This window comes from Arvicola amphibius, chromosome 9, assembly GCF_903992535.2.
Source record: "Arvicola amphibius chromosome 9, mArvAmp1.2, whole genome shotgun sequence".
In the NCBI taxonomy this organism is placed as follows: Eukaryota; Metazoa; Chordata; class Mammalia; order Rodentia; family Cricetidae; genus Arvicola; species Arvicola amphibius.
In genome coordinates, this window is record NC_052055.2 from 92,883,774 (window position 1) to 92,905,065 (window position 21,292).

At 42.2% G+C, this 21,292-nt stretch overlaps 1 protein-coding gene across 1 annotated transcript in view; it reads right to left on the minus strand.

Moving 5' to 3' along the window:
• Nucleotides 1-21,292, minus strand: part of Mgat4a (alpha-1,3-mannosyl-glycoprotein 4-beta-N-acetylglucosaminyltransferase A) — a 91,409-nt gene that overhangs the window by 18,793 nt on the left and 51,324 nt on the right. Inside the window, exons 5-6 of the mRNA XM_038342655.1 lie at nt 20,950-21,083; nt 1,226-1,272 (exon numbers count right to left, since the gene is read on the minus strand). Of these exons, the coding sequence (XP_038198583.1) occupies nt 1,226-1,272; nt 20,950-21,083 (181 nt within the window). The remainder of the gene's footprint in view (nt 1-1,225; nt 1,273-20,949; nt 21,084-21,292) is intronic.

A 21,292-nucleotide genomic window follows, 5' to 3' on the forward strand; every position in this document is an offset into this window, starting at 1 on the left:
GGGTTTCTCTGTAGCTTTTTTAAAGCCTGTCCTGGAACTAGCTCTAGTAGACCAGGCTGCCTATGAACTCACAGAGATTCGCCTGCCTCTGCCTCCCCAGTGCTGGGTTTAAAGGCGTGTGCCACCACCGCCTGGCTACACTTGAGAAAAATTTTTTTTTTTTTTTTTTTTGGTTTTTCGAGACAGGGTTTCCCTGTAGTTTCTAGAGCCTGTCCTAGAACTAGCTCTTGTAGACCAGGCTGGCCTCGAACTCAGAGATCCGCCTGCCTCTGCCTCCCGAGTGCTGGGATTAAAGGCGTGCGCCACCACCGCCCGGCTTACACTTGAGAAAAATTTTAAGGCAACAACTTGACTCTGAAGTATACACAATATTTTATTAAATCTCCAGCTTTCATATTTTGATTAACAAGGAGAAATTATTTTAAGTATGGCAAGTAACTCCAGCTTTTAAGTCTTTTAAAAAAGATTTGTATTATTTTTAATTACATGTGTATGTTGGTGGGGACTTCGGGGTGGAACAGAGGTGACAGAACTCCCCGAGGCTAGAGTATAGGAACTGAAAGTCAGGTCATCTGCAAGATGACCAAGGACCTTCAGCCACTGGGCTCTCTCTCCAACGTCCTAAGCCTTTCTTGTCGAGTAGAAAATGTGCCCTTTAGGAGTAAAACCAGATAAAATTCATAGAAGAAACCTGTCAAGTCTAACTTTAAAACTGGCAAGTGAATACTATAAACATGCCAATGCCTGAAACTCCCTAAGCTCCGCATCTGTCCCCTGCCCACAGTAAACCAGGGCCCAATCTTGGCAGGACAGAAAACCATGCTTGGATATGGCTCAGTTTTAACACCTGTCCTGACAACAAATTTGCTTGGTGAATAGAGGGTGAGGATTCAAACAGTTCTGTACAACTATGACTGTCTGTCTCTCTCTCTCTCTCTCTCTCTCTCTCTCTCTCTCTCTCTCTCTCTCTCTCTCTCTCTCTCTCTCTCTCTCTCTCTTCTTCCAAGAGTAAAGACAACTAGCTGGTAGTGTTCTATGCAGATGCTATTCAAATTTTTTCACAATGGAGTTAAACAATTTACCCACCAGACACTGGGGTTTATATACAGCTACTTAATAAGAATATAAAGGGTCAATGACATGGGTGAACAGAGAAATGAATTAGAAAGGAGCCAAAGATAATAGTAATGAAAATATTTCCATTTCTGTGCTTTGGAAAACTTACTCTTTCTCCAGGTTCGCTATAACGCTGTTAACATAATCAAGATCTGTCTGGGAAAGAGAGAAAAACATTATCGTTTTTATTTCACTTTACAAAAAAAAAAGATTTTTATTTTGTGTGTGTTGGTCTGCATAGTATATGTGTGTGTGCACCTAGTGTACACATGTACACGTGTGGTGTGTGTGTGTGTGTGTGTGTTGCCCTTGGAGGCCAGAAGAGGGCATCAGATCCCCTGGAACATGGTGTTTGTAAGCCATGGTGTGGGAACTGAACTCAGGTCCTCAAGAGGAGCAGCCGGTGCTCTTAGCTGCTGAGCCATCTCTCCAGTCCCTTATTTCACTCTTAAAGCCAAACTCAAAGTGGCACAAATGATGAATTACACACTGAAAATGTCATTTTAACTTTTTAGACATTTGTTCTACGAAACCGCACCTGTAAATGTCCTTAAGTACAAGCTATTACAGTAAGCAAATGTATAAGTTTTATTATTTTCAATCACTGATGCTCAATTTACTAGAACATGAAGCAATTCCTATTTCTCCTGAAAATCCAAACTCTGAAGTAGCGAATGTGCACAGCAGCGGAAGTGGCCTGCTGCAGGCAAAGACTCCAGTGCTCAGAACCATGAAACAAAACTGGGGCTCAAGGTTTACCTTGCAGCTACCTGCCTGCTCAGCCTGTGTTGCTCCCCTGAGCTTTCTCTCTTTTATTAAAAAGAGCAGTGGGCGGGGTGGAAGAAACCTTAGAGACTATATTAAATAAACTTATATAATAAAAAGCAGCATGACATTGAGAACTCAAATCAGGAAGATAATAACCACAGTTAGAAATGAAGGTCATATTTCAATTACAAGCAATTAAAAATCCAGGCTGAGGATGTAGCTCAATGGTAGAGTCTTTGTCTTAAATGAACCAAGCCCTAGGTTTGATCAAAAAAAAAAAAAAAAAAAAAAAAAAAAAACAACCCAAAAACTGAAAATCTAATATTCTTTTCTTAGTGAGGGTTACTACTGCTGTGATGAAACACAATGACCAAAATCCAACTGGGGAAGAAAGGCTTTATTTGGCTTACAGGCCACATCATAGTCCATCACTGAACATTCTGGCAGGAACCTGGAGGCAGGAGCTGATGCAGAGGCCACAGAGAGGTGCGCTTACTGGCTTGCACACCTTGGGCTTGCTCATCCTGCTTCCTTACAGGAGCCAAGACCACCTGCCCAGGCTGGTCCCATCCACAGTGGACTAGGTCAGCTCCCATCAATCACTAATTAAGAAAATGCCCTACAGGCTTGCCTACAGACTGATCTTACTGAGACATTTTCCTCAGCTGAGGCTCCATCTGCCAGTACTTCTAACTTGTGTTAAGTTGACAAAAACTAGCCAGCACAATTTTCTATCCATTAAAAATTCAGTGACAACTTAAATGTGGTCAACTATTAAGACAAATCAATGGTATATAAAATCTGACCAACGTTATGAAGGCAGTCATATATTTAACACTTACAAGTAAAAAGAAACAGCTTAACACTGAAAGTAATAAGAAAATCTCATTAAAAACTAATATGCATTTTTGCCTAATTTAACTTTAATGTTTGTTAATGGAAATTTTAACTTTTATTAAGCTTAACGATTTAAGAACAAAGTATCAGCATAATCCCACATTCTTCAAACCCTTAAGAAAGAATTTTAGAGATACAGCACAGGACCAGAGACCAAACTGCTCTCCTCCACCTAGGCAAACCCAAATGTCAATGATCTGTTCTTAAATTAGTCACCCACAGCTTTACCAAAGAGTATCTGAGTCTAGGATTTTGGAGAGTGTAGCCAAACTTGGTTTGCATAGACTACAAAATGCTTAGAAACATCCTGAAACCCAACTGATAAACACTCAATGAGGCAAAGTGATACGCCTGTCTAGCACAAAGGAATACAAAGATGCAACAGGTTGCCCTCTGCTCCCAGCAGGTTAATCTGAAACAGAGAACCAGGAAGAATTGTGTGTGAACAGTTTGTTATGTGCACTGTAAGTCACTTTATGAGCAAAGGGATCCTTACAGAATACGACGCATCATCCTTGCCTTACCTATTCATATACCTAGTAGTAGATTTGTAAACAACTGTGACTGGTGTCCTTTCATGCAAGAGAACCTTTCTATACCTACTGGAGACTGGGAGGTGGAGTGGGACCCCTCTGAGGAAAGCTCAACCTGTAATCAGTCTAGAAGCACTGAGCCACACTAGTCAAATCTTTCAAATGGGACTTCTCCTGGCCTCTCCCTCAGTGCTGGGGCAAGGCTGAGTGAGCACTCAGAGTTGCTCACTGTAAAAAAAATCATTTTGTCTAAGATTTTAAGTGTGTGGATATTTTGCCTGCATGTATATCTGTGCACCATGTGCATGCCTTGTACCTGCAGGGGTCAGAAAAGGGCATCAGATTCCTTAGAACTGGAACCAAGGACGGCTGAGAACCATCATGTGGGTGCTGGGAATTAAATTCGGAACCTCTGCAAAAGCAGCCAGTGCTCTTAACCACTGAACTGTCTCTCCAGCTGCCTAAGATATTTTAAACAGTATGTGAAAACTGTAATAGAAGAGAAGGAATCAGTCAAATCTGTCAGCTGAAAACTGGGAATGTGTATACTCCAAGAATGGGATGCTTGGACAGTTGGGAATTAAATAGGCATAAAAAGCAAAGACGGGCTGAAGATGGCTCAGTCAACAAGCACAAGGCCCAAAGGCCTAATACCCAAATGGGGATGAGGGACAATTATGGCAACACGTACCCGAAATCCCAAGGCTGGGGATGAGGAGGACCCTGGGTCTCAACCGACAGTCAGGCTAGTGAGCTCCAGGATCGGTGTCTTTAAAAATACCAAGTGTGACAGAGAAAGACGCCGGACTTTGACCTCTGACCTACACACGACTTTTAAGCCCAGGATTTTGAAGGCAGAGACAGGTGGCTCTCTGTGAGTTAGAGGTCATCTTAGTCTACAGAGTTCCAGGCCAGCTAGGGCTACATAGTGAAATCTTGTTGGGAAAAAAAGGAAGGAAAGATACCAAGCAAACAAAACCAAAAAAACTCAGCAAGAGATATTTCTTCTAAATGTTGAACACAGATCAATCTTGAAGACACGTGACATGAAAGAAATCACAATGCAAAAGGACCGTGCGTTGTACAACTGCACTGATAAGAAATATCCCAAAGGGAAAACTATTGGCAACCAAAGTGGATTAGCAGCTGGCTCAGGCTGATGAAACAGATGAACAGATTTTTTTTTCAGGGCTATGAAACTGTTCTTAAACACACTGGCATGACAGCAGACCAGCTTGACTTAAACTATGAACTGAATAGAACGTGAACCATACACACAAAAGCAACGCATAAACAGTAAGAGAACCAGCATGCCATGCCGCGCATACAGAGCTGAGGAAGGACAAGACCGCTCCACTTCATCTGGGGGTAGATGTACAAAAGCTGAACACATACAAGGGTGGGCCAAAGAGGTAATGACATCAGCAGGAACCGGAAGTCTTCTCCACCAGGAAAATCTCAACTGGCAATCTCGCAGACCCCAATATTTGGAGAACTACTTCAGTGTGTCACTTCCTTTAACCCAAGGCCATAAGGAAAGGATGTCCCTGGGTCACAACTCTCTAAAGGAAAAATCCAGATGCCCTAGCCTCTTGAGACATGTCCCAGGAGGCCCATTCTAGGCTCATCTAACTATAGCACCTAGGTAAGACAGAATCAAAGAATGTGAAGTCACTCTGTGGAACTGCCATCTGAAATACTTATCCAACAGCTGACGTGGTAGCCCAATCACAAACCTGAACTGGTCACTTTCAGAAGTACCGAGGAAATTTAACTGATCCCTAAAGAGCTGGTCTTCATGCTCAGCCTCAGAGGCCGCTCCAGTGGCCCTACCCCAGCAGAGAGACACGTGCCTCCACATGTCACTGACACTCAGTAGACATGCTTGCCATATGCAGTCAAAGCAGTGGCTCCCCTCAGTCAAAAAGCCCTCCAAAGACCCTGCCTGGGAGCAAGGCTCCCAGCTCCACACTCTTACACAGCAGCTCAGGGCCATAGCTGTCTGAACTCAGACAGTATACACCAACCACCCACAGCTGCACCCTGATGGAGAAATCATCTTCAAGTGTGCATTTCTAACCACGCCTCTCAACTGACTTATCCTGAAGAGCAGCTCTGCCTAACCCAGGATCTCAGCTTACATCTCTCTCCAGCTGCAGGTGACAATCAGTGTGATTATGAACGCCTGGGCTACAAGTAGCCACACGACCGACCTGAAAAACACCTAAGCAGAGACTCGCAATTTTGTCCACAGTGTCACCAGATAGATGGCCCTTCCAGAATAACACACTAGTCCCAAGAGTGTTTTATCCCTACTAAGCAACACCTATAAGGACCAGAAGAGGGAGCTGTTTCCCAAAACAACTCTAGGGACAGAGGGATCAGGTGCATTTCCACCCCTTCCCCTCCCCCGGCAAAGTCTACTACAGTTCCAACCGTGAACTCTAAAGAAACAGATCTATCAAACATGACTGCCAAAGAGTCAGAAGACGTTTCACAAGACTATGCAGAAATAAAATTGTCCGTGCCTGGTGATTCAGGTCTACAATTTTAGTTACTCTGGAGGCTGATAGTTCAATGCCTGCTTAAGCAACTCAGTAAGATTATCTCAAAACACTAAGTTAGAATCTCAGTGTATATGCCGACATCCATGTACTGGCAGAAGGGGTCACCAGTGAATTCCAACCCAAACTATGAAAACTCCAAACAAAGGAAAATCTTGAAAGCAGGAAGAGATAAGAAATCTAGCACCCGTGAAAGAATACAAATACAGTTATTGTAGGCTTCATAGCAGGAACCCTACGAGTCAGGAAAATGAAGGAATATATCCAAAGAGCTGAGGGGGAAGAAATGACACCACCACCCTGCAAAGCTGCCTCTCAGAAATTGGAGAAATTGGACTGGTAAGGAGGCTCAGCGGTAAGGCAACTAAGTTGCTGCCAAGTTTGAGTTCAATTCCCAGAGAAAAGGAGAAGCTACTCAGAGAAAGAGCACATCCCCGAAGTCATTCTCTGATCCCCACATGTGCAACAACAGCACGTGCATGCACATCCATATCCCTACACAGCACAACTGTCTACACTTTATGTGAAGACATGGAGACAGAACCTAAGTTCATCTCTTTACAGGACTTGTTAGAATGAGTTCCTTAAATAAAAATAAAAGGTCTCTAATAATTAGGAGAAAGAGATGGCTCAATGGTTGGAGTGCTGACTGTTCTTCCAGAGGACCCTACCGGGTTTGGCTCCCAGCATCCACTTGGTGACTCACAACTGACTGGAACTCTAGTGCCAGGAGATCAGACACCTCTTTTGGCCTCCTCAGGCACAAGGCACAAGGCACAAAAGTGGTGCACAGACATCCTAGTAGGCAAAGCAGCACAGAAGATATCAAAGAACAACCTCGGTGGTAAGTGGCCGCATTCAGCATTCTCCCGGACTGTGCTGGTGTTTACGAAGCAACTCAGCCCTTAGTACAACGTTTATTAATGACAGTGAGAGTAAGGTGTCGAGAGATAAACATCAGAAACAGAGTGCGGGAGGGAGTAAAGGCGCAGAGTTGTCTGAGCACAGTTTATCAGGTTGCTCTGTGTGCCTCACAGGAACTGCAAAGCAAAACTCTGAGCAGAAGCAGGAAACAAAAATAGAAAGCATTCAAAGCACCCAGCAACATGAAACCACAAAGGAAGACACAAAGGACCAGCCGGACCAGAAAACCATGAGAAACACGACAGAAGGAATCCTTACCTATCAGTGAGTGCTGGGAATGTGAATAGACTCGGGACTATAATGAGAAAGTGACTTAGTGGATTGGAATTATATCTCTCTCACACACATACATGTATACACCAGTATACACCACACACACACACACACACACACACAAGACCCAACAGTGTGCTGCCTCAATTTGTCTTCAATTACAAACACAGTAAGTGAAGAGATTTAAAAGATGCTCCAGGCAATTGAAGGCCAGGAGAGACCAGGATCTACCTCTACTTTACTTTAGTAAACACAGACTGGAATTACTGAGTTGGAGGCCATGGTCTACACAGTGGTTGGCTGCCAGGGTTACAGAGAGAAAACCTGTCTCAAAAAAAAACCACTATCTAAGGAGGAAAAGTATTTATGTCCCACATACGTACATACATAAACAGCATAAATGGATCTGGAGGGGCCAAGCAAATTGCTCAAGTCAGCCACTGTGGCTGGTAAGCTCGGCTCTTGTCTGACTTGACTGCTCAGCTTCTACTAGTCTCCTAGCCGTAGGGATCTCCTCTATGCCGCTCCTGTGTATCTTGACTTGGCAAAGGCCTCAAGGGGTTATTTCTGTGTCATTATCCCCCTTTCAGAACCCTCATCTGAGATTCTTCCCAACAGCTCAGTTTGGTCTTCTCCCTTCTGCGCTATGACGCAGAACGTGCCACCAGGTAGGAAGCTGGGGCTCAGGGACATTTATTTCCATGTCCAAGACAGCCTTACCCTGTGTAGTCTACTGTCCAGCGTCTCAGAACATCCATTCAGACATTATCTTAGCTTTTTAGCTGCTTATGTCAGGAACTCCACCATAGCCAGAAACAGATGTTATTTTACATATTAAAGAACCAATGAGAATTCCAGAAAGATAATTTGTACTGTAACTATTCAGCAAGAAAACAAGGACAGACCATGTGTTCACAACTGGAGCTGAGAGTTTACGAGAAATCTCATTTCCTTGGATCTGAGACAAGAGTATTATTGCCCACATAATGTTTGATTTTTTTTTTTACTTTAAATAAAGACAAACACAGGCCATAGTATTTGTGTGAGCTTTACTAGTTTCTAAAATAGTCAAGTGCTGTAACATAATGTGTCAGAAAGAGGAAATTAAAAGGCTAGACAAAAGGAAAAGAGACTGTTTCTTCATTTCAAGTCCATCTGCCCTAGCCTTTCTATCTCCTCCAGTCTGCAGGGGACAGGAGACATCCCACACACTCCCCAGCACTCACTAGATTCAACTCTGTTCCTAAACTGACCACCTCTAGGGCCTCTTGGAATAGCCTAGTCTAAAGCTCACCTGGATCATGACAAGGGTTTTGTCCTGACCAAAGCTGCCAATAGGAGCCTTTCAAAAGCCAAGTATGACATTCTCACCAAAGGCCTGCAACCATGGTGTAATCATGAGAACATGTCAGAGAGACTCAAGCTGAGACACTATCACACGGGAGACCAGAACTCATAGAAATAATCCAAATTCCTAAGGAGCTATCATAGAGAGAAGAAACCGCAGATTCAGGACTACTGGATGCAACCTGGGATGCTACAACAGATGTGGAAACAGAGAGGATCGTAGCAGTAGCAACATGAAATCCAAATGAATTCACAAATTGTACTGGGGCCAGTAGACTAGGCATGGTGGCACATGCCTTTAATTGCATCAGGGAAGCAGAATCAGGTAGATCTCTGTGAGTTCAAGGCTAGTGGGTCTGCATAGTGAGACCTCATCACAAAAAAAAAGAAAAGAAAAGAAAAGAAAAGGAAAGAAAGAAAGAAAGAAAGAAAGAAAGAAAGAAAGAAAGAAAGAAAGAAAGCAAGCAAGCAAGCAAGCAAGCACTGAGCCCACAGGATGGCTCAGTGGGTAAAAGCACCAAACAAGTGACTACAAGTATTTGGCTGTGCTCTGACCTCTGTGTGGATATAGAATGAAAACACACACTAAAAGAGAGAACAGTGAGAGAAAGGTGTGTGGGGGGTAATTTTTAAAGTATAGCTGGACATGATGGCACACACCTTTAATCCCAGCACTTTGGGAGGAGGAGGCAGGCGGATTTCTGAGTTCGAGGCCAGCCTGGTCTACAGAGTGAGTTCCAGGGCTACATAGAGAAACCGTGTGTGTGTGTGTGTGTGTGTGTGTGTGTGTGTGTGTGTGTGTGTGTGTGTGTGTGTGTGTGTGTGTGTTTTAAGACTATTACACTTTGTTAATTTCTTAATCTTAGTAACTATTGTAGCTACTTAAATTGCAGCATTATAGTGGGGGAACACTCTTTTTTGGGGGGCATGTTCTGAGACAGGGTTTCTCTGTGTAGCCTTGGCTATCTTTGAACTCACTTTGTAGACCAGGATGGCCTTGAACTCACAGAGATCCGCCTGCCTCTGCCTCCTGAGTGCTGGGATTAAAGGCATGCACCACCACTGCCTGGCTCACCCTGTAATTTTTTAAAACCTTTAACTGTAAAATTCTTCCAAAATTAGAAGGTTTAAAAATGTCTTTTAAAAGTGTCAAGTGTTGCCGGGCGGTGGTGGCGCACGCCTTTAATCCCAGCATTCGGGAGGCAGAGGCAGGCGGATCTCTGTGAGTTCGAGGCCAGCCTGATCTACAAGAGCTAGTTCCAGGACAGGCTCTAAAAAAGCTACAGAGAAACCCTGTCTCGAAAAACCAAAAAAAGAAAAAAGAAAAAAAAAGTGTCAAGTGTTGGGCAGGAAAGATGGTGGAGCACTTAAGAGCACTGGCTGTGCATCCCAAGGACCTGGCTTTTATTTCCAGCACCCATATGGTAGCTCACAACCGTCTGTAACTCCAGTAATAGGAGATCCTTTGGCCTCAGAGGACACCAGGCACACACATGGCTCACAGACATATGTGCATACAGACATACATACACGTACTTTTTTTCTTAACAGGTATTTTTTACCTATCAGATGTTGTTTCTTCTTAAAATTCTCAAGGGGATTCCCACAAGGGAGCAACGGTCAGCAAGACTAACTCCCAGCCTGAGTCAAACTTTATTGGAACATGACCTCATCCCTTCACATATGTATGACTCATGGCTACTTGCAGGCTAAAGATGGCAAGTTTAGCAGTTTTAACACAGACCACATGACTCGCAAAACTGAAAATCTTTACCATTATCCTTGACTTAAAGCAAAAGCAGAGCCCATGAAGACCTGAAGTCTTCTGTGTCCTTCCAACCCTACTCTTCTCTGACCCCCCCTCTGCTGAAGTCTAGCCACTCACAGCCCTCTTGAAACTCTTTCTTCAAACATCTCAGCAACCCTGCAGTCCTGGGCCCTTGCTCATATTGTTCGACGGCGCATGATTCAGGCCTTTGCCCAAATGACCTCACTGCTCCAATAAGCCTGCTCCACAGCCGCCATGTATTACCTCCCTTTTCTTCACCTCCCTGCCCCATTCTCTAGTGAGCTGCACCCTCTCGAGACATCTCAGTGGAAAGGTTTTATTTCACTCACTGATAAACCTATCACTTATCACCTCTTCAGAAAATACTTCTTCAATCGTGAACAAACTCTAGCGGACAGGAAATAAGTACATTTTCTCAATAACCATGTTTATGATTTATAACTAAAAAAGCCAACTAGATCAGCACAGATAGAGAGCACTCAGGAAAACTGTGGACGCTCCAGCCACTGGCCTCCCTCCCCATCCACCCCATGCAGGCTCTATTTTGCCACTCTATCTTTCCTCCAGATTCATGCTCTTAGCAACAGAACTGATCAACAAGTATCTTTATGAGTGGACTGAAACTTCCCTTACAGCAGGGCAAATCGCCCCTCACATAGAGGCAGTTACCTCTGATGCTGGGGCTGTACCACAGAGCAGGAGCAATCACCCCCCAGAAACCAGACTGCCCCCTCAAATGATGATGGAGATGAGTTTCACCGTAGTGCCTTGCAAAATCAGAACTGAGACAAAGATCTCAAGACCACCAGCCTGAACCAGATTTCCTGTTGTCGAGTAAAAACTCCGCCTCGTTTGTTTCTCTTCTCTACCAAATCTCTAAAGTTCTGTTGGTCCCCAGACTCGGGGTTCTGAAGCCCTTCAGTTGTTCTGCCCCACACAGCCATGCTGACTGAGCAAAGTTCTCTCAGTTCTCAACAATGATCACCTGAATGCGTGGCTGAGGCAAGCCCACTGGGACTCTGGAGCTGGGTGGGACTTTAACCCTAAACTCTAGTAACTTACCAACTTAACCTATTAAACGTCTATATAAAAATATGTCACTTGAGCACAGAATCCATTCTCTCTAGGCACACACAGGACAGGGTAGTCAACCAATAGGCTGAGAGGGTCAGACACCATACATACTATGCTATTTGACTACCAGGGGTTGAAATGGAGATCAGTTAACAGAGGGAATAGTGGGAAATTATCAAATAGGTAAGAATGTAAAAATACATTTCTATATAACCCATGGGTCAAGGAAAAAATTACACAGGGACTTAGAAAGTATTTTGATCTGAATGAAAAAAAAATTAAAGGGCAGGTCAAAAAGGTATGGATATAAAAAGGAGCTAGGGAGATACCTCAGCAGTTAAAGAACACTGCTCTTGCAGAGGACCTCAGTTTGGTCCCCAGCATCCATGCCAAACAGCACCTGTAACTCCAGCTCCAAAGGGATCTGTCTCCACGGGCACCACACATATATGCACATTGCCATTCATAGTCTCAGTCTCTCTCTCTCTCTCTCTCTCTCTCTCTCTCTCTCTCTCTCTCTCTCTCTCTGATGCACGCACACATGCAGGCAGGCAGGCAGGCACACACACACACACACACACACACACCAATCTTTAATCTTGAAAAAAAGAAGGTACTTGGAGTATAGCCAAAGTGGTACTTAAAAGAGAAGCCTATAGCTTTGAACTGTTTATATTACTAAAACAAAAATCTCCAACCAACATTCATCTTTAAAAAACAAAAAGTAGAAAAGTAATACTAAGAGAAGTGTAGATATGAATGCCACAGAGAAAGAACAGAGTCACAGGGACCATTTCTTCTTCATCTGCCAGACAGCCAGAGCTCAAAGACCCAGGAGGTCTCAGAAGCAAGGAAACGGGGGAAGATAAGGAAATGGAGCTGGGAAGGAAAAGCACAGCCAGGAGAGTAATCAGCAGAGCAAACGGGAGAGTGCTACTGGACCATTCAGCAATATAAACACCCACTTAATGCCCCCTCCAAAAAAGAGCGAGCCAACGATACAGAAATACTCTCATACAAATTCCAGCTCAGGGGATTATCTATTGTTATCCCCACTACCTGCTTCAACACGGTATTTTAACAAATCCTTGTTCAACAAGAGAAACAAGAGTTGAGAAAATGTAACCACAGTGAGGGCCAATCTGGAGTGCTCCTTAGGTGTTTCAGGGAAGAGAAAGGTAAAAGATACACAGGTAACTAACCCTGAGCTAAAAGCACACTCAGGTGTCTATCAGAAAAGCTTAGAAAGCTTTGGAGTGGTTAAAAGAATTAACAAGCTTTCCCATGTTCCTTCCTGGAAATCACACACCATTATCAGCAACCCCAGACATGAGAACCACAGGCTTCGTTTTGAAATATTAACAACTGAAAGTCTCAGGCTCAAAAGGGGATCTGACTTCGTTTCGATAATCAGAGGTGACATAAAGAACTACAGAGACCAACTGAGTCTGCATCAGGCTCTGTGGCTTAAAGAGAAGTTGGTAAATCTGTTTATGTAAAAGAATAATAAATTAAAATAATATAATTGGTCTAGAACACATCTTTATCCCTTCAGTCTCCCCTCAGCCAATATAGCCTGAAACCCAGTACCCTTCAATGACTCATAAAAATGGAAGCAAAACACAAAATAAGAAAAAAGGGGGGAGAAATCAATAAAATAATTGAGAGAGGAGAGAGAACAGAGAAAGGCAAATGGAAGAAGAGGGGGAGCAAAAGAAACTCTCAAGCAATGACTTGACCATTAAGGAAAAGAATGAAGAAAACCACACTTAGCTGAAGCTGTTGCCACTAAGAAGCAAGATCTAGCATCAGAAGGGACTGTGACAATTATCAAGGTGTTTGGAAACACAGGGTCTACAATATCTGAAGCAATCTTGGAAAAAAAAAACCCTGCAGGACTAGACTTGATGGGTCGTCAATAATTCATGCAGATTTTAAGAGGTGGTGGAGCTCCAGCATGAGACTGAGCTCCAATCCAGATAATGAAAATAAACCCAGGGAGAAAAAGACCCACACTTACAGCCACTGTGTTTTCGATAAATCTACCAGAGAAGCCAAAGTGCTTTCTCAGCACAGGGAATTGCAATAATGAGTACCTGACAACCAGGGATCTTTCACACTACCTTATACCTTAATGAAAGTTAGCTCAAGATGGGACACAATCAGAATGCACAAGTTAAAAGCATGACAGTGTGCAGGTCTTTGTGATATATGCAAGGGTTCACTAGCTCACAGAATGCAGTCGCAGTGGAAGAAATCTGCCCACCATGGCAGTATGAAGAAAATGGACAGACATTCAGACTGGAAAAAATATTCAAACACAAATTTGACAAGAATGGTATCCATTTTATGTATTAAAGAACTCATAACCAAAATCGAAAAAAAAAAAACAATTCTAAGAAATAGGGAAACCTATTTCTAAGAAATCCGGCAAACCCATCACAAAATATACAATTTTAAGAAATGGGCTAATGATAAAGGATGGCGTAGATGAAGTGAAATGTGACAAAAATAGTAAAACTCGAATGGAAGCGTCTAAGTGTAAGTGTGCAGGTATTCTGTGTAAAGATTTTTCAACTTTACGTCATGAATTTTTCACATGAAAAAAATAACATACTTTATGACATTAAGGACTTAGCTCCATAGGCCAAAAGAACATACACTGTGCTAAGGAAATAATGACCCATAATACCTGCAACTAAAACTTACATTACAGCTGAATTACCGGGCTTTAAGAATAGAAAAAGAATAAATTGAGCAACCAGGTAAAATATGGGTTTCAAATACCAAAGAATGAGAAATATGAAAGACTGTCTAGCTAACTTCAGCACTAGTACCCGAGAATACATGAAAGAAGGAGGGGTAGGAAAAAGGAGGGAGTAGTAACTCAGAGTTTCTATATCCAGCTAAACTACAATGGCAGAAGATATCGTTGTCCTATATTCACACTGAAGAATGAAGAATATAAGCACACCAAAGTGGACAAGGATGGAGAAAACTAAGCTAATCACCTTTGGAAAACAGCAGTCTGGATACCTTGAGGCTAGAGAAACAAAACAGGACAAATCAGGCACACTCGTTCTGAGCATGTGCTAGTCTAGAGATTGACTTTACGCTCATTTAACTTTAAGAACTAAGTAGATTCACTGTGAATCCTGACAACCAGTTTCTTCACTGTGGAGAAAGGTTTAATTACTGAGTACTGAGGAAAGGCTAGAGTGAACCCTATGAGACTAGAGCCAGCAATACCATTTAAAAATGTAGGATAGATGTACGACTTAATATACCCATAGAGGACCATAAAATTATACAGAAATGGGAGGATCTACACTGTAAGTGTGAGAAAAAAATGGTCCCTCAGCTAATGAGCACATGCCAAATCAAGATCTTGATAGTGTGTATGTGTGTTCCTATATATCCGCGTTTATCTGGAACCTTTATGTGCATGTGGGAACATAAGACAACTCTGCATCATCCTCAGGAATAATGCTTACCCACCTCTTGTGAGAGAGATTCTCTTACTACCCTGAAGCTCACAAATTAGGTTAGACTGGTTGGCCAGCAAATCCCAGGAAATCCCCTATCTCTGCCTCCCTATTGCTATGATTCCAAGTGTGTGCCACCATACCTGGCATTTTTATGTGGGTTCTGGGAACTTGAACTCGGGTTCTCATGATCATAAGGTATACAGTTTACTGAATGAGCCATCCCCAAGGCCCCAGATCCTGATTTCTGAAACCCACCTTGAATAAAAAGCAGCAGGTTCCTTCAAAAAGTGTCCAAGTTCAGGGCCAGGAAAACACACGATTAGCTTAAAACTATTCTGATGCAACAAAGTGAAGAGAAACAGCTAGGGCACAGCAGGTGGATCAGCCCAATGGCCACAACAACACGTGCACGACTTGACTAACAAAGCAGAGCAGGTTGTTATCTACAACTGAGTATAAGGAGCTCCAAATAACAAATGGAAAGATGATGGAAATAAAACACACACAGCAGTCATTTCTGCAGGGAGCCATGGGGGTACTGAGTCAACGCTGCTGACGTTCTGATGAGAAGCAGGTCCTTTCCCTGATCTTAAAAGTCTTGCCCACCACAAGACAACTACTGAACACATAAAGAAGAACATCTTTACAATAGAAAAGCCTGGCATATGCCAACTAATACACCACTGTAACTTGACCAACTCTCACTTATAAATTGACCCAATTTGTCAGTTCTTGCCAACAGGCTGGCTGCTGGCACTGTTAAAGCAATTTATGTCAAAGAGTTTGAAGATGGCACAAAGGCACACACCCTTATGTAAACACAGACTGTGTACAGCCATCAAAAGACTAAAGCGGAAGCAAACTCTCTCCCACAACTGTCTGTGGAAACCATGAAACAGGAGTTCTCTCCACTCGGTACTTCACGCTGACTGTGTTGCGTGCTCTCTACACACAACATGCTAAACTGGCCCTGGGATTGGAAAACATCAAATTCTACAGTTGGGACCTTAAAGATTAAAGGGAGGGATCTGAATATTTCCACGCAAACAGCACAAATGGAGATGGATAAAGTGACATGCTACCTAAGGTTCTTTCCAAAGCCTTGGCAATCATTACAGTTATCTCCTACATCACTGCTCGTCAGTTATTCTGACTGCATCCTACCTGACACTGCCTAAAGAACCTATGCAATCTCTCCAACACACCCAAAATAGCACCTTGCCATCAACATAGCCCTGTAACCCCACCAACTGCCTGCTCTGTTTGGTGGCAGTCTAAAAAATTTAAGATTTTTGTCTTTAAAAAAAGACACCCCCCTACCCCCCCCATCACATAGGACATGGGATCTTAGCTGCAGGCAGCAGAAACAGATTCTGCAAGAACAGATAGAAAAAAATGATTTACTGAAAGATGGCTTGGATGAATGCATGGGGCTGTGGTTGGATTGAGGAACCATGATGAGAAGATGCGGTGAGGAATCACAGAGCAAGGAATAAAGTGGCACATGACAATGCCATCTACGTCACAGTCTGTCATCGGAATGACTATCTGACCCTCCCTCCCTCCCTCATATTTGATTTTAAATATTTATGTATTTACTTGGAGCGAGGGAAGGTGCAATGGTGTACATGTGGGAGTCAGGGGACAACTAGCAGGAATCACTTCTCTCTGTGCACCATGACGGTTTTGGGGACTGAACCAGATCACCAGAGTTGGCGGCAAGCGCCTTCACCTGCTGAGACATCTCACTAAATATGAATAGATCCTCTGTCCAGATGTCTTGCTAGATTTCCCTGTTACTTCCTTTGGGTTTTCTGGCATCTGAAAATAAAGAGGCTCCTATGCAAAGTGCGACATGAGAACAGTAAACCATAAAGCAAACGGCTGGCACTTTTAGGTTTCATAGCAAGGCGGAGACACTTCATTCCACCAGGGTTTATAGCTGGGGGACGCCCCAAATATAAGGCATGAAAAACAGTCTGCTAAAACCCAGACCACACTATGAGGAAATACTTGGCCAAAATGATCTTGAGTGATAAAAATACAAGAATTTGTGTGTGTGTGTGTGTGTGTGTGTGTGTGTATTAGTATATAGAATAAGAGCAAAAAATAAGTAATGTGAGGCATATCATTAACAAAAGATCATTATACTCTAAATGCTATAATTAAACTCTAAGTTAAAAGAAAAACTAGAAAAGTACCAACCATACAATACAACTCCTGCACCTGAGCCTAAGGGATTCTTGCATGAGAGGAGTGGAAAGGTCCTAAGAGCCAGAGAAACAGGGAGTATAGTGTGAGATCCTGTCTCCTAGGTATGTCAAAAGCTACACTCCGAGAGAAAGTCTCATCAGCGTGGCTACTTAAACATGAGCCAAACAAAGACAACAACAGACATGCCAGAGAGGATGGGAGGAAAGACCACATGGCCTCAACCTTACACAAACTACTGGCCACTAAGGAATGCCAAGAGCAGGAGAAAATAGTCTTCCCTAGGGAAGAGCACACAATGTGCTATCTAATACTAAATGTCAGCCAGCACTGAAAACATACAAGGAACATACAGACTGAGCAGGTTGTATTTATATATTTACTCACACATGCACGCATGCATGCATGCGTGCATATACCAACAGTTAATCAAAAAAGAGGCCATGAATTTGAAAGAGAACAAGTAAGGGTATATGTGGGCAGGCACTGGAAGGAGGAAATTATCTAATTACAATCTCAAAAACAAAAATGATTTAAAAATTAAAATGAATAAATGCTTTAAATTTTAAAAAGAAAGTAAATAAAAATATAAAGAACAGAAAGTGACAAGGGAAAAGACCACAGCCCTCAGTGACCTACACGAACTCCCCATACTCTAGTACTCTGCTTTGACTTCGAAACAGTCTTGTTTAGCTTTGGCTGGCTTTGTACTCCCAGCAATCCTCCTGCCTCAATCTTCTGAGTCCCAGGTTTACAGGCACACACCAACATGCCCAGCATCTTTAGCACTTTTTTCATTCTTAATCTCTCCTCACATATTTAAACTAAAGATAATGCATGTCTTCACAGAAATTCCTGATCTGCTTAGAAATATGGATATATATATATATATATATATATGGGTGTGTACATATGGACATGTATTTTTTTCATAAATATGTTAGTGCTATCACTAATTTAAATGGGAGATCAGAGATAGCGTCAGAGAAGGTGATCAGCTGGGATGGAGCAAGAAGGGAGTAGAAAGGAAGAGGCAGTGTTCAAATGGAGTAATACACCCAGAACAGAGAACACACTGATCTGTACCACATACTGGGCACGGAGTGACTAGCGCTGCACACAGAGAACTCCCGTGAGCATATGGGATACCTGGAAGAGCAGCAGCTTGAGAGGTTAGACTAATTTAGATCTGGACAAATTGAGAGTTGTCTGTCTTAATCACTGTTCTCTTGCTGTGAAGAGACACCATGAGCAAGGCAGCTATTATAAGAGAAAAGGATTTAACCGGGGGCTTGCTTACCATTGTTCAGAGGTTTAGTCCATTATCATCATGGCAGGAAGCAGGGCGGCCTGCAGCCTTACCTTGGAGCAGTGGTACAGAACTACATTCTGAGCCACAGGCAGAAAGACAGACTCTGGGCTCAGCATGGGCTTTCCAAACCTCAAACTCCAACCCCAGTGACACACTTCTTCCAACAAGGCCGCACCTCTTAATCCTCTCAAACAGTGCCACTCCCTGGCGACTAAGCATTTAAACCTAGGAGCCCATGGAGGTCGTTCTTATTCAAACAGCTACACTGCCCTTTAGACATCTGGATAATGTTATCGAGTAGGCAAGGAGAAACTGGTTTTGAGGAGATATCTGAAGATCTCCAGTTATCCTGTACAAATCATGGTCAAAACTACAGAAGATGTATCTGTTACTAGTGCCTTATGGACTCCTACGGAAACACTTCTAACTAACCCATGGAGACACAAGCACACTCAACAATGATTCTGAACTGCCTAGTGGCTAAATCCAGTGAAACATTTCACTTCTTCTGTTCATGACAGACTAGAAAGCACTGGAATTTTATGGAGATGGGAAGACAAACACCACAGTTGAAGAGGGGCTAATTAGACACTGGAGTGCTGCTAACACTATACAATAATATTCTCATTGTAAATAAATTCCAACTTTGTAAAAAAATGTACCTTGCAGAAAGTGGCGTCACCGCATAATCCCTAGACTCAAGGCATCTGCTAGCTATAAAGAGTTTTACCAAGATATAATTTTTCTTACTTATTTCAGTAATGCACACTGAGTTATATATATATATATATATGTCTATCTGCTTAAATATATTTCTGAAATTGCAAATGTTTGTACTAGATTGGTTTTTACAAGCACAATGCTGACTCAAAAGTGCACTTTCAATATAAATAGTCATTGCTTAGCTGCTTTCCAAAGAAGTAGTGCTCATCTCCAGGGGCAGACATACATGAATGGCAAGGAAAAAAAATCATAAAGAATACAAATAACCAAATAAACTACTTCAAAGAGTTGGCTCCCCTTGTATATAGAAGCTCCTTACAAATCAAAGCATAAAAAATAAGCAAAGCTTATAGAAAAACAATTATAAATCAAGTGGTCAGAATCTACAAACCTACATTTAATCCATACAGTAAAGTAACCCAAATTAAATAAAAGCAAAGAATTACTTTTCAACCAGTCTCCAAACTGAGCTATTTTGGCAAAAGCCAATGTGTTACTTTTTACCCATCAAATAAGAAAATCAAATTGCTCTATTTGATTTTCTATTGCTATAATAAGAATAAAAAAAACACTGACCAAAAGAAACGCAAGGGAGGGTTTATTTGGTTTATGCTTCCAGGTCACAGGCCATCATTGAGGGAAGTCAAGTCAGAACTCAAGCAGGACCAGAAGCTGAAATCACACTGCTCTCTGGCTCATGGTCAAGCTTTCTAATAAAACCCAGAAGCACCTGCATAGGGATGGTGTCACCCACAGCGGGCTAGGCCATCCCACATCAGTTATCAATTCAAGACAGTCTGTCACAGATAGGGCTGCAAACCAATATGATCTAGGCCATCCTTGAGGTTTCCTCTTTCCAGGTGACTCACAGGTTGTGTCAAGTTGACAATAAAAACCAGCTTTTAATATTTTAATAGTATCTGGGAAAAAGAAATGAGCTCTTTGATAGACGGCTGGGAGAGGAAGTGGCTCAACTTTTCCAGTGCACTGTCGGTCACATCTCAATATTTTAATGTGTTTGGGTCCTGAACCAGATTTATAAAGTAGTGTCAAGTCAGTTACTATACAGATACACACTTCATTTAAATAAATACTTAATGCTGTTGCTGATCACTACAGGAACTCTAAAAACTCACCTATACATCGGAAATTGAAAAAAATAATTCTGAAACCAGACGATAAAATATTTGGAAGACAGAAAAAAAGTTGGTTTTGGCACGGAAAAATGTTCATAATGCAATAACATATACAGAATGACCCTCTAGTGTGTGTGTGTGTGTGTGTGTGTACACACACACACACAAGCCATAGGATGAATTGTTTTTGAAAACCAACATTTGTATGAAGAAAAATAGGCAAGTTTCATTGTATGACTGATTTTGGTAGCATGTATGTGTTTACTCTGTCATTAAAACCATATTCAACTGAAAAGAAACAACTCTGAAACAGTGGGACTTATGGGGACATACTAAAGGTCTTCCCTTATAGGGAGAATGACCTAGATCTCATTGGTGGCACAAAAACGCTCTGCCTCTAAGCTGCACCTCCAGCCCTTCCCCATTCCAAAATCCAATAAGGCAATACTTCCTCTGGGCAGTGGTTCTCTCTCTGCCTAACACACTTCCTTATGACAGCATAGGGAAATGCAAAATAGCTCCTAATACCTGCTTTAATACAGTTCCTCATGGTGTAGTGAACCCAGCCATAAAATTATATTGTTGCTACTTCATACCTGGAACTTTGCTACTCTTCTAAATTATAACACAATAGCTGATACGCAGGACATTTGATATGCAACCTCCCCAAAGAGGTCGCAGCCCATAGGTTGAGAACCGCTGGTCTAAATGCTTATAAAAGCACATGAAAATATTTGATTAGCATCTTAATTCTCAGATCACATACGGTGAAAAATAATATAACAAGGAATTACCTCTCCAATGAAGACAACTATAACGCAGTCCAGCTTCTCTTCAGGATACAGATTATCAATAAGGGAATGAAGGGTTTCTATGAGGTAAGATTTGACTTCTCTCTTCACGGTAGGAATTCCCATTACTATTGAAACTGGAAAAAAAATACAGCAATTATGTAAAAAGATTTTATAATGACAATATAGACAAATGTATAGGAGTAACTGAGGAATTCAGTTTTAGAAAGAGAAAGAGTAAAAGGAAACATCTATAGTGCGGGTGTGTGCAAACACGACAGCAAATAGGTGACAATAAAAAAGACGAAACCTCATACCAAAACAGCTCGCTGCAAACAGCACATTA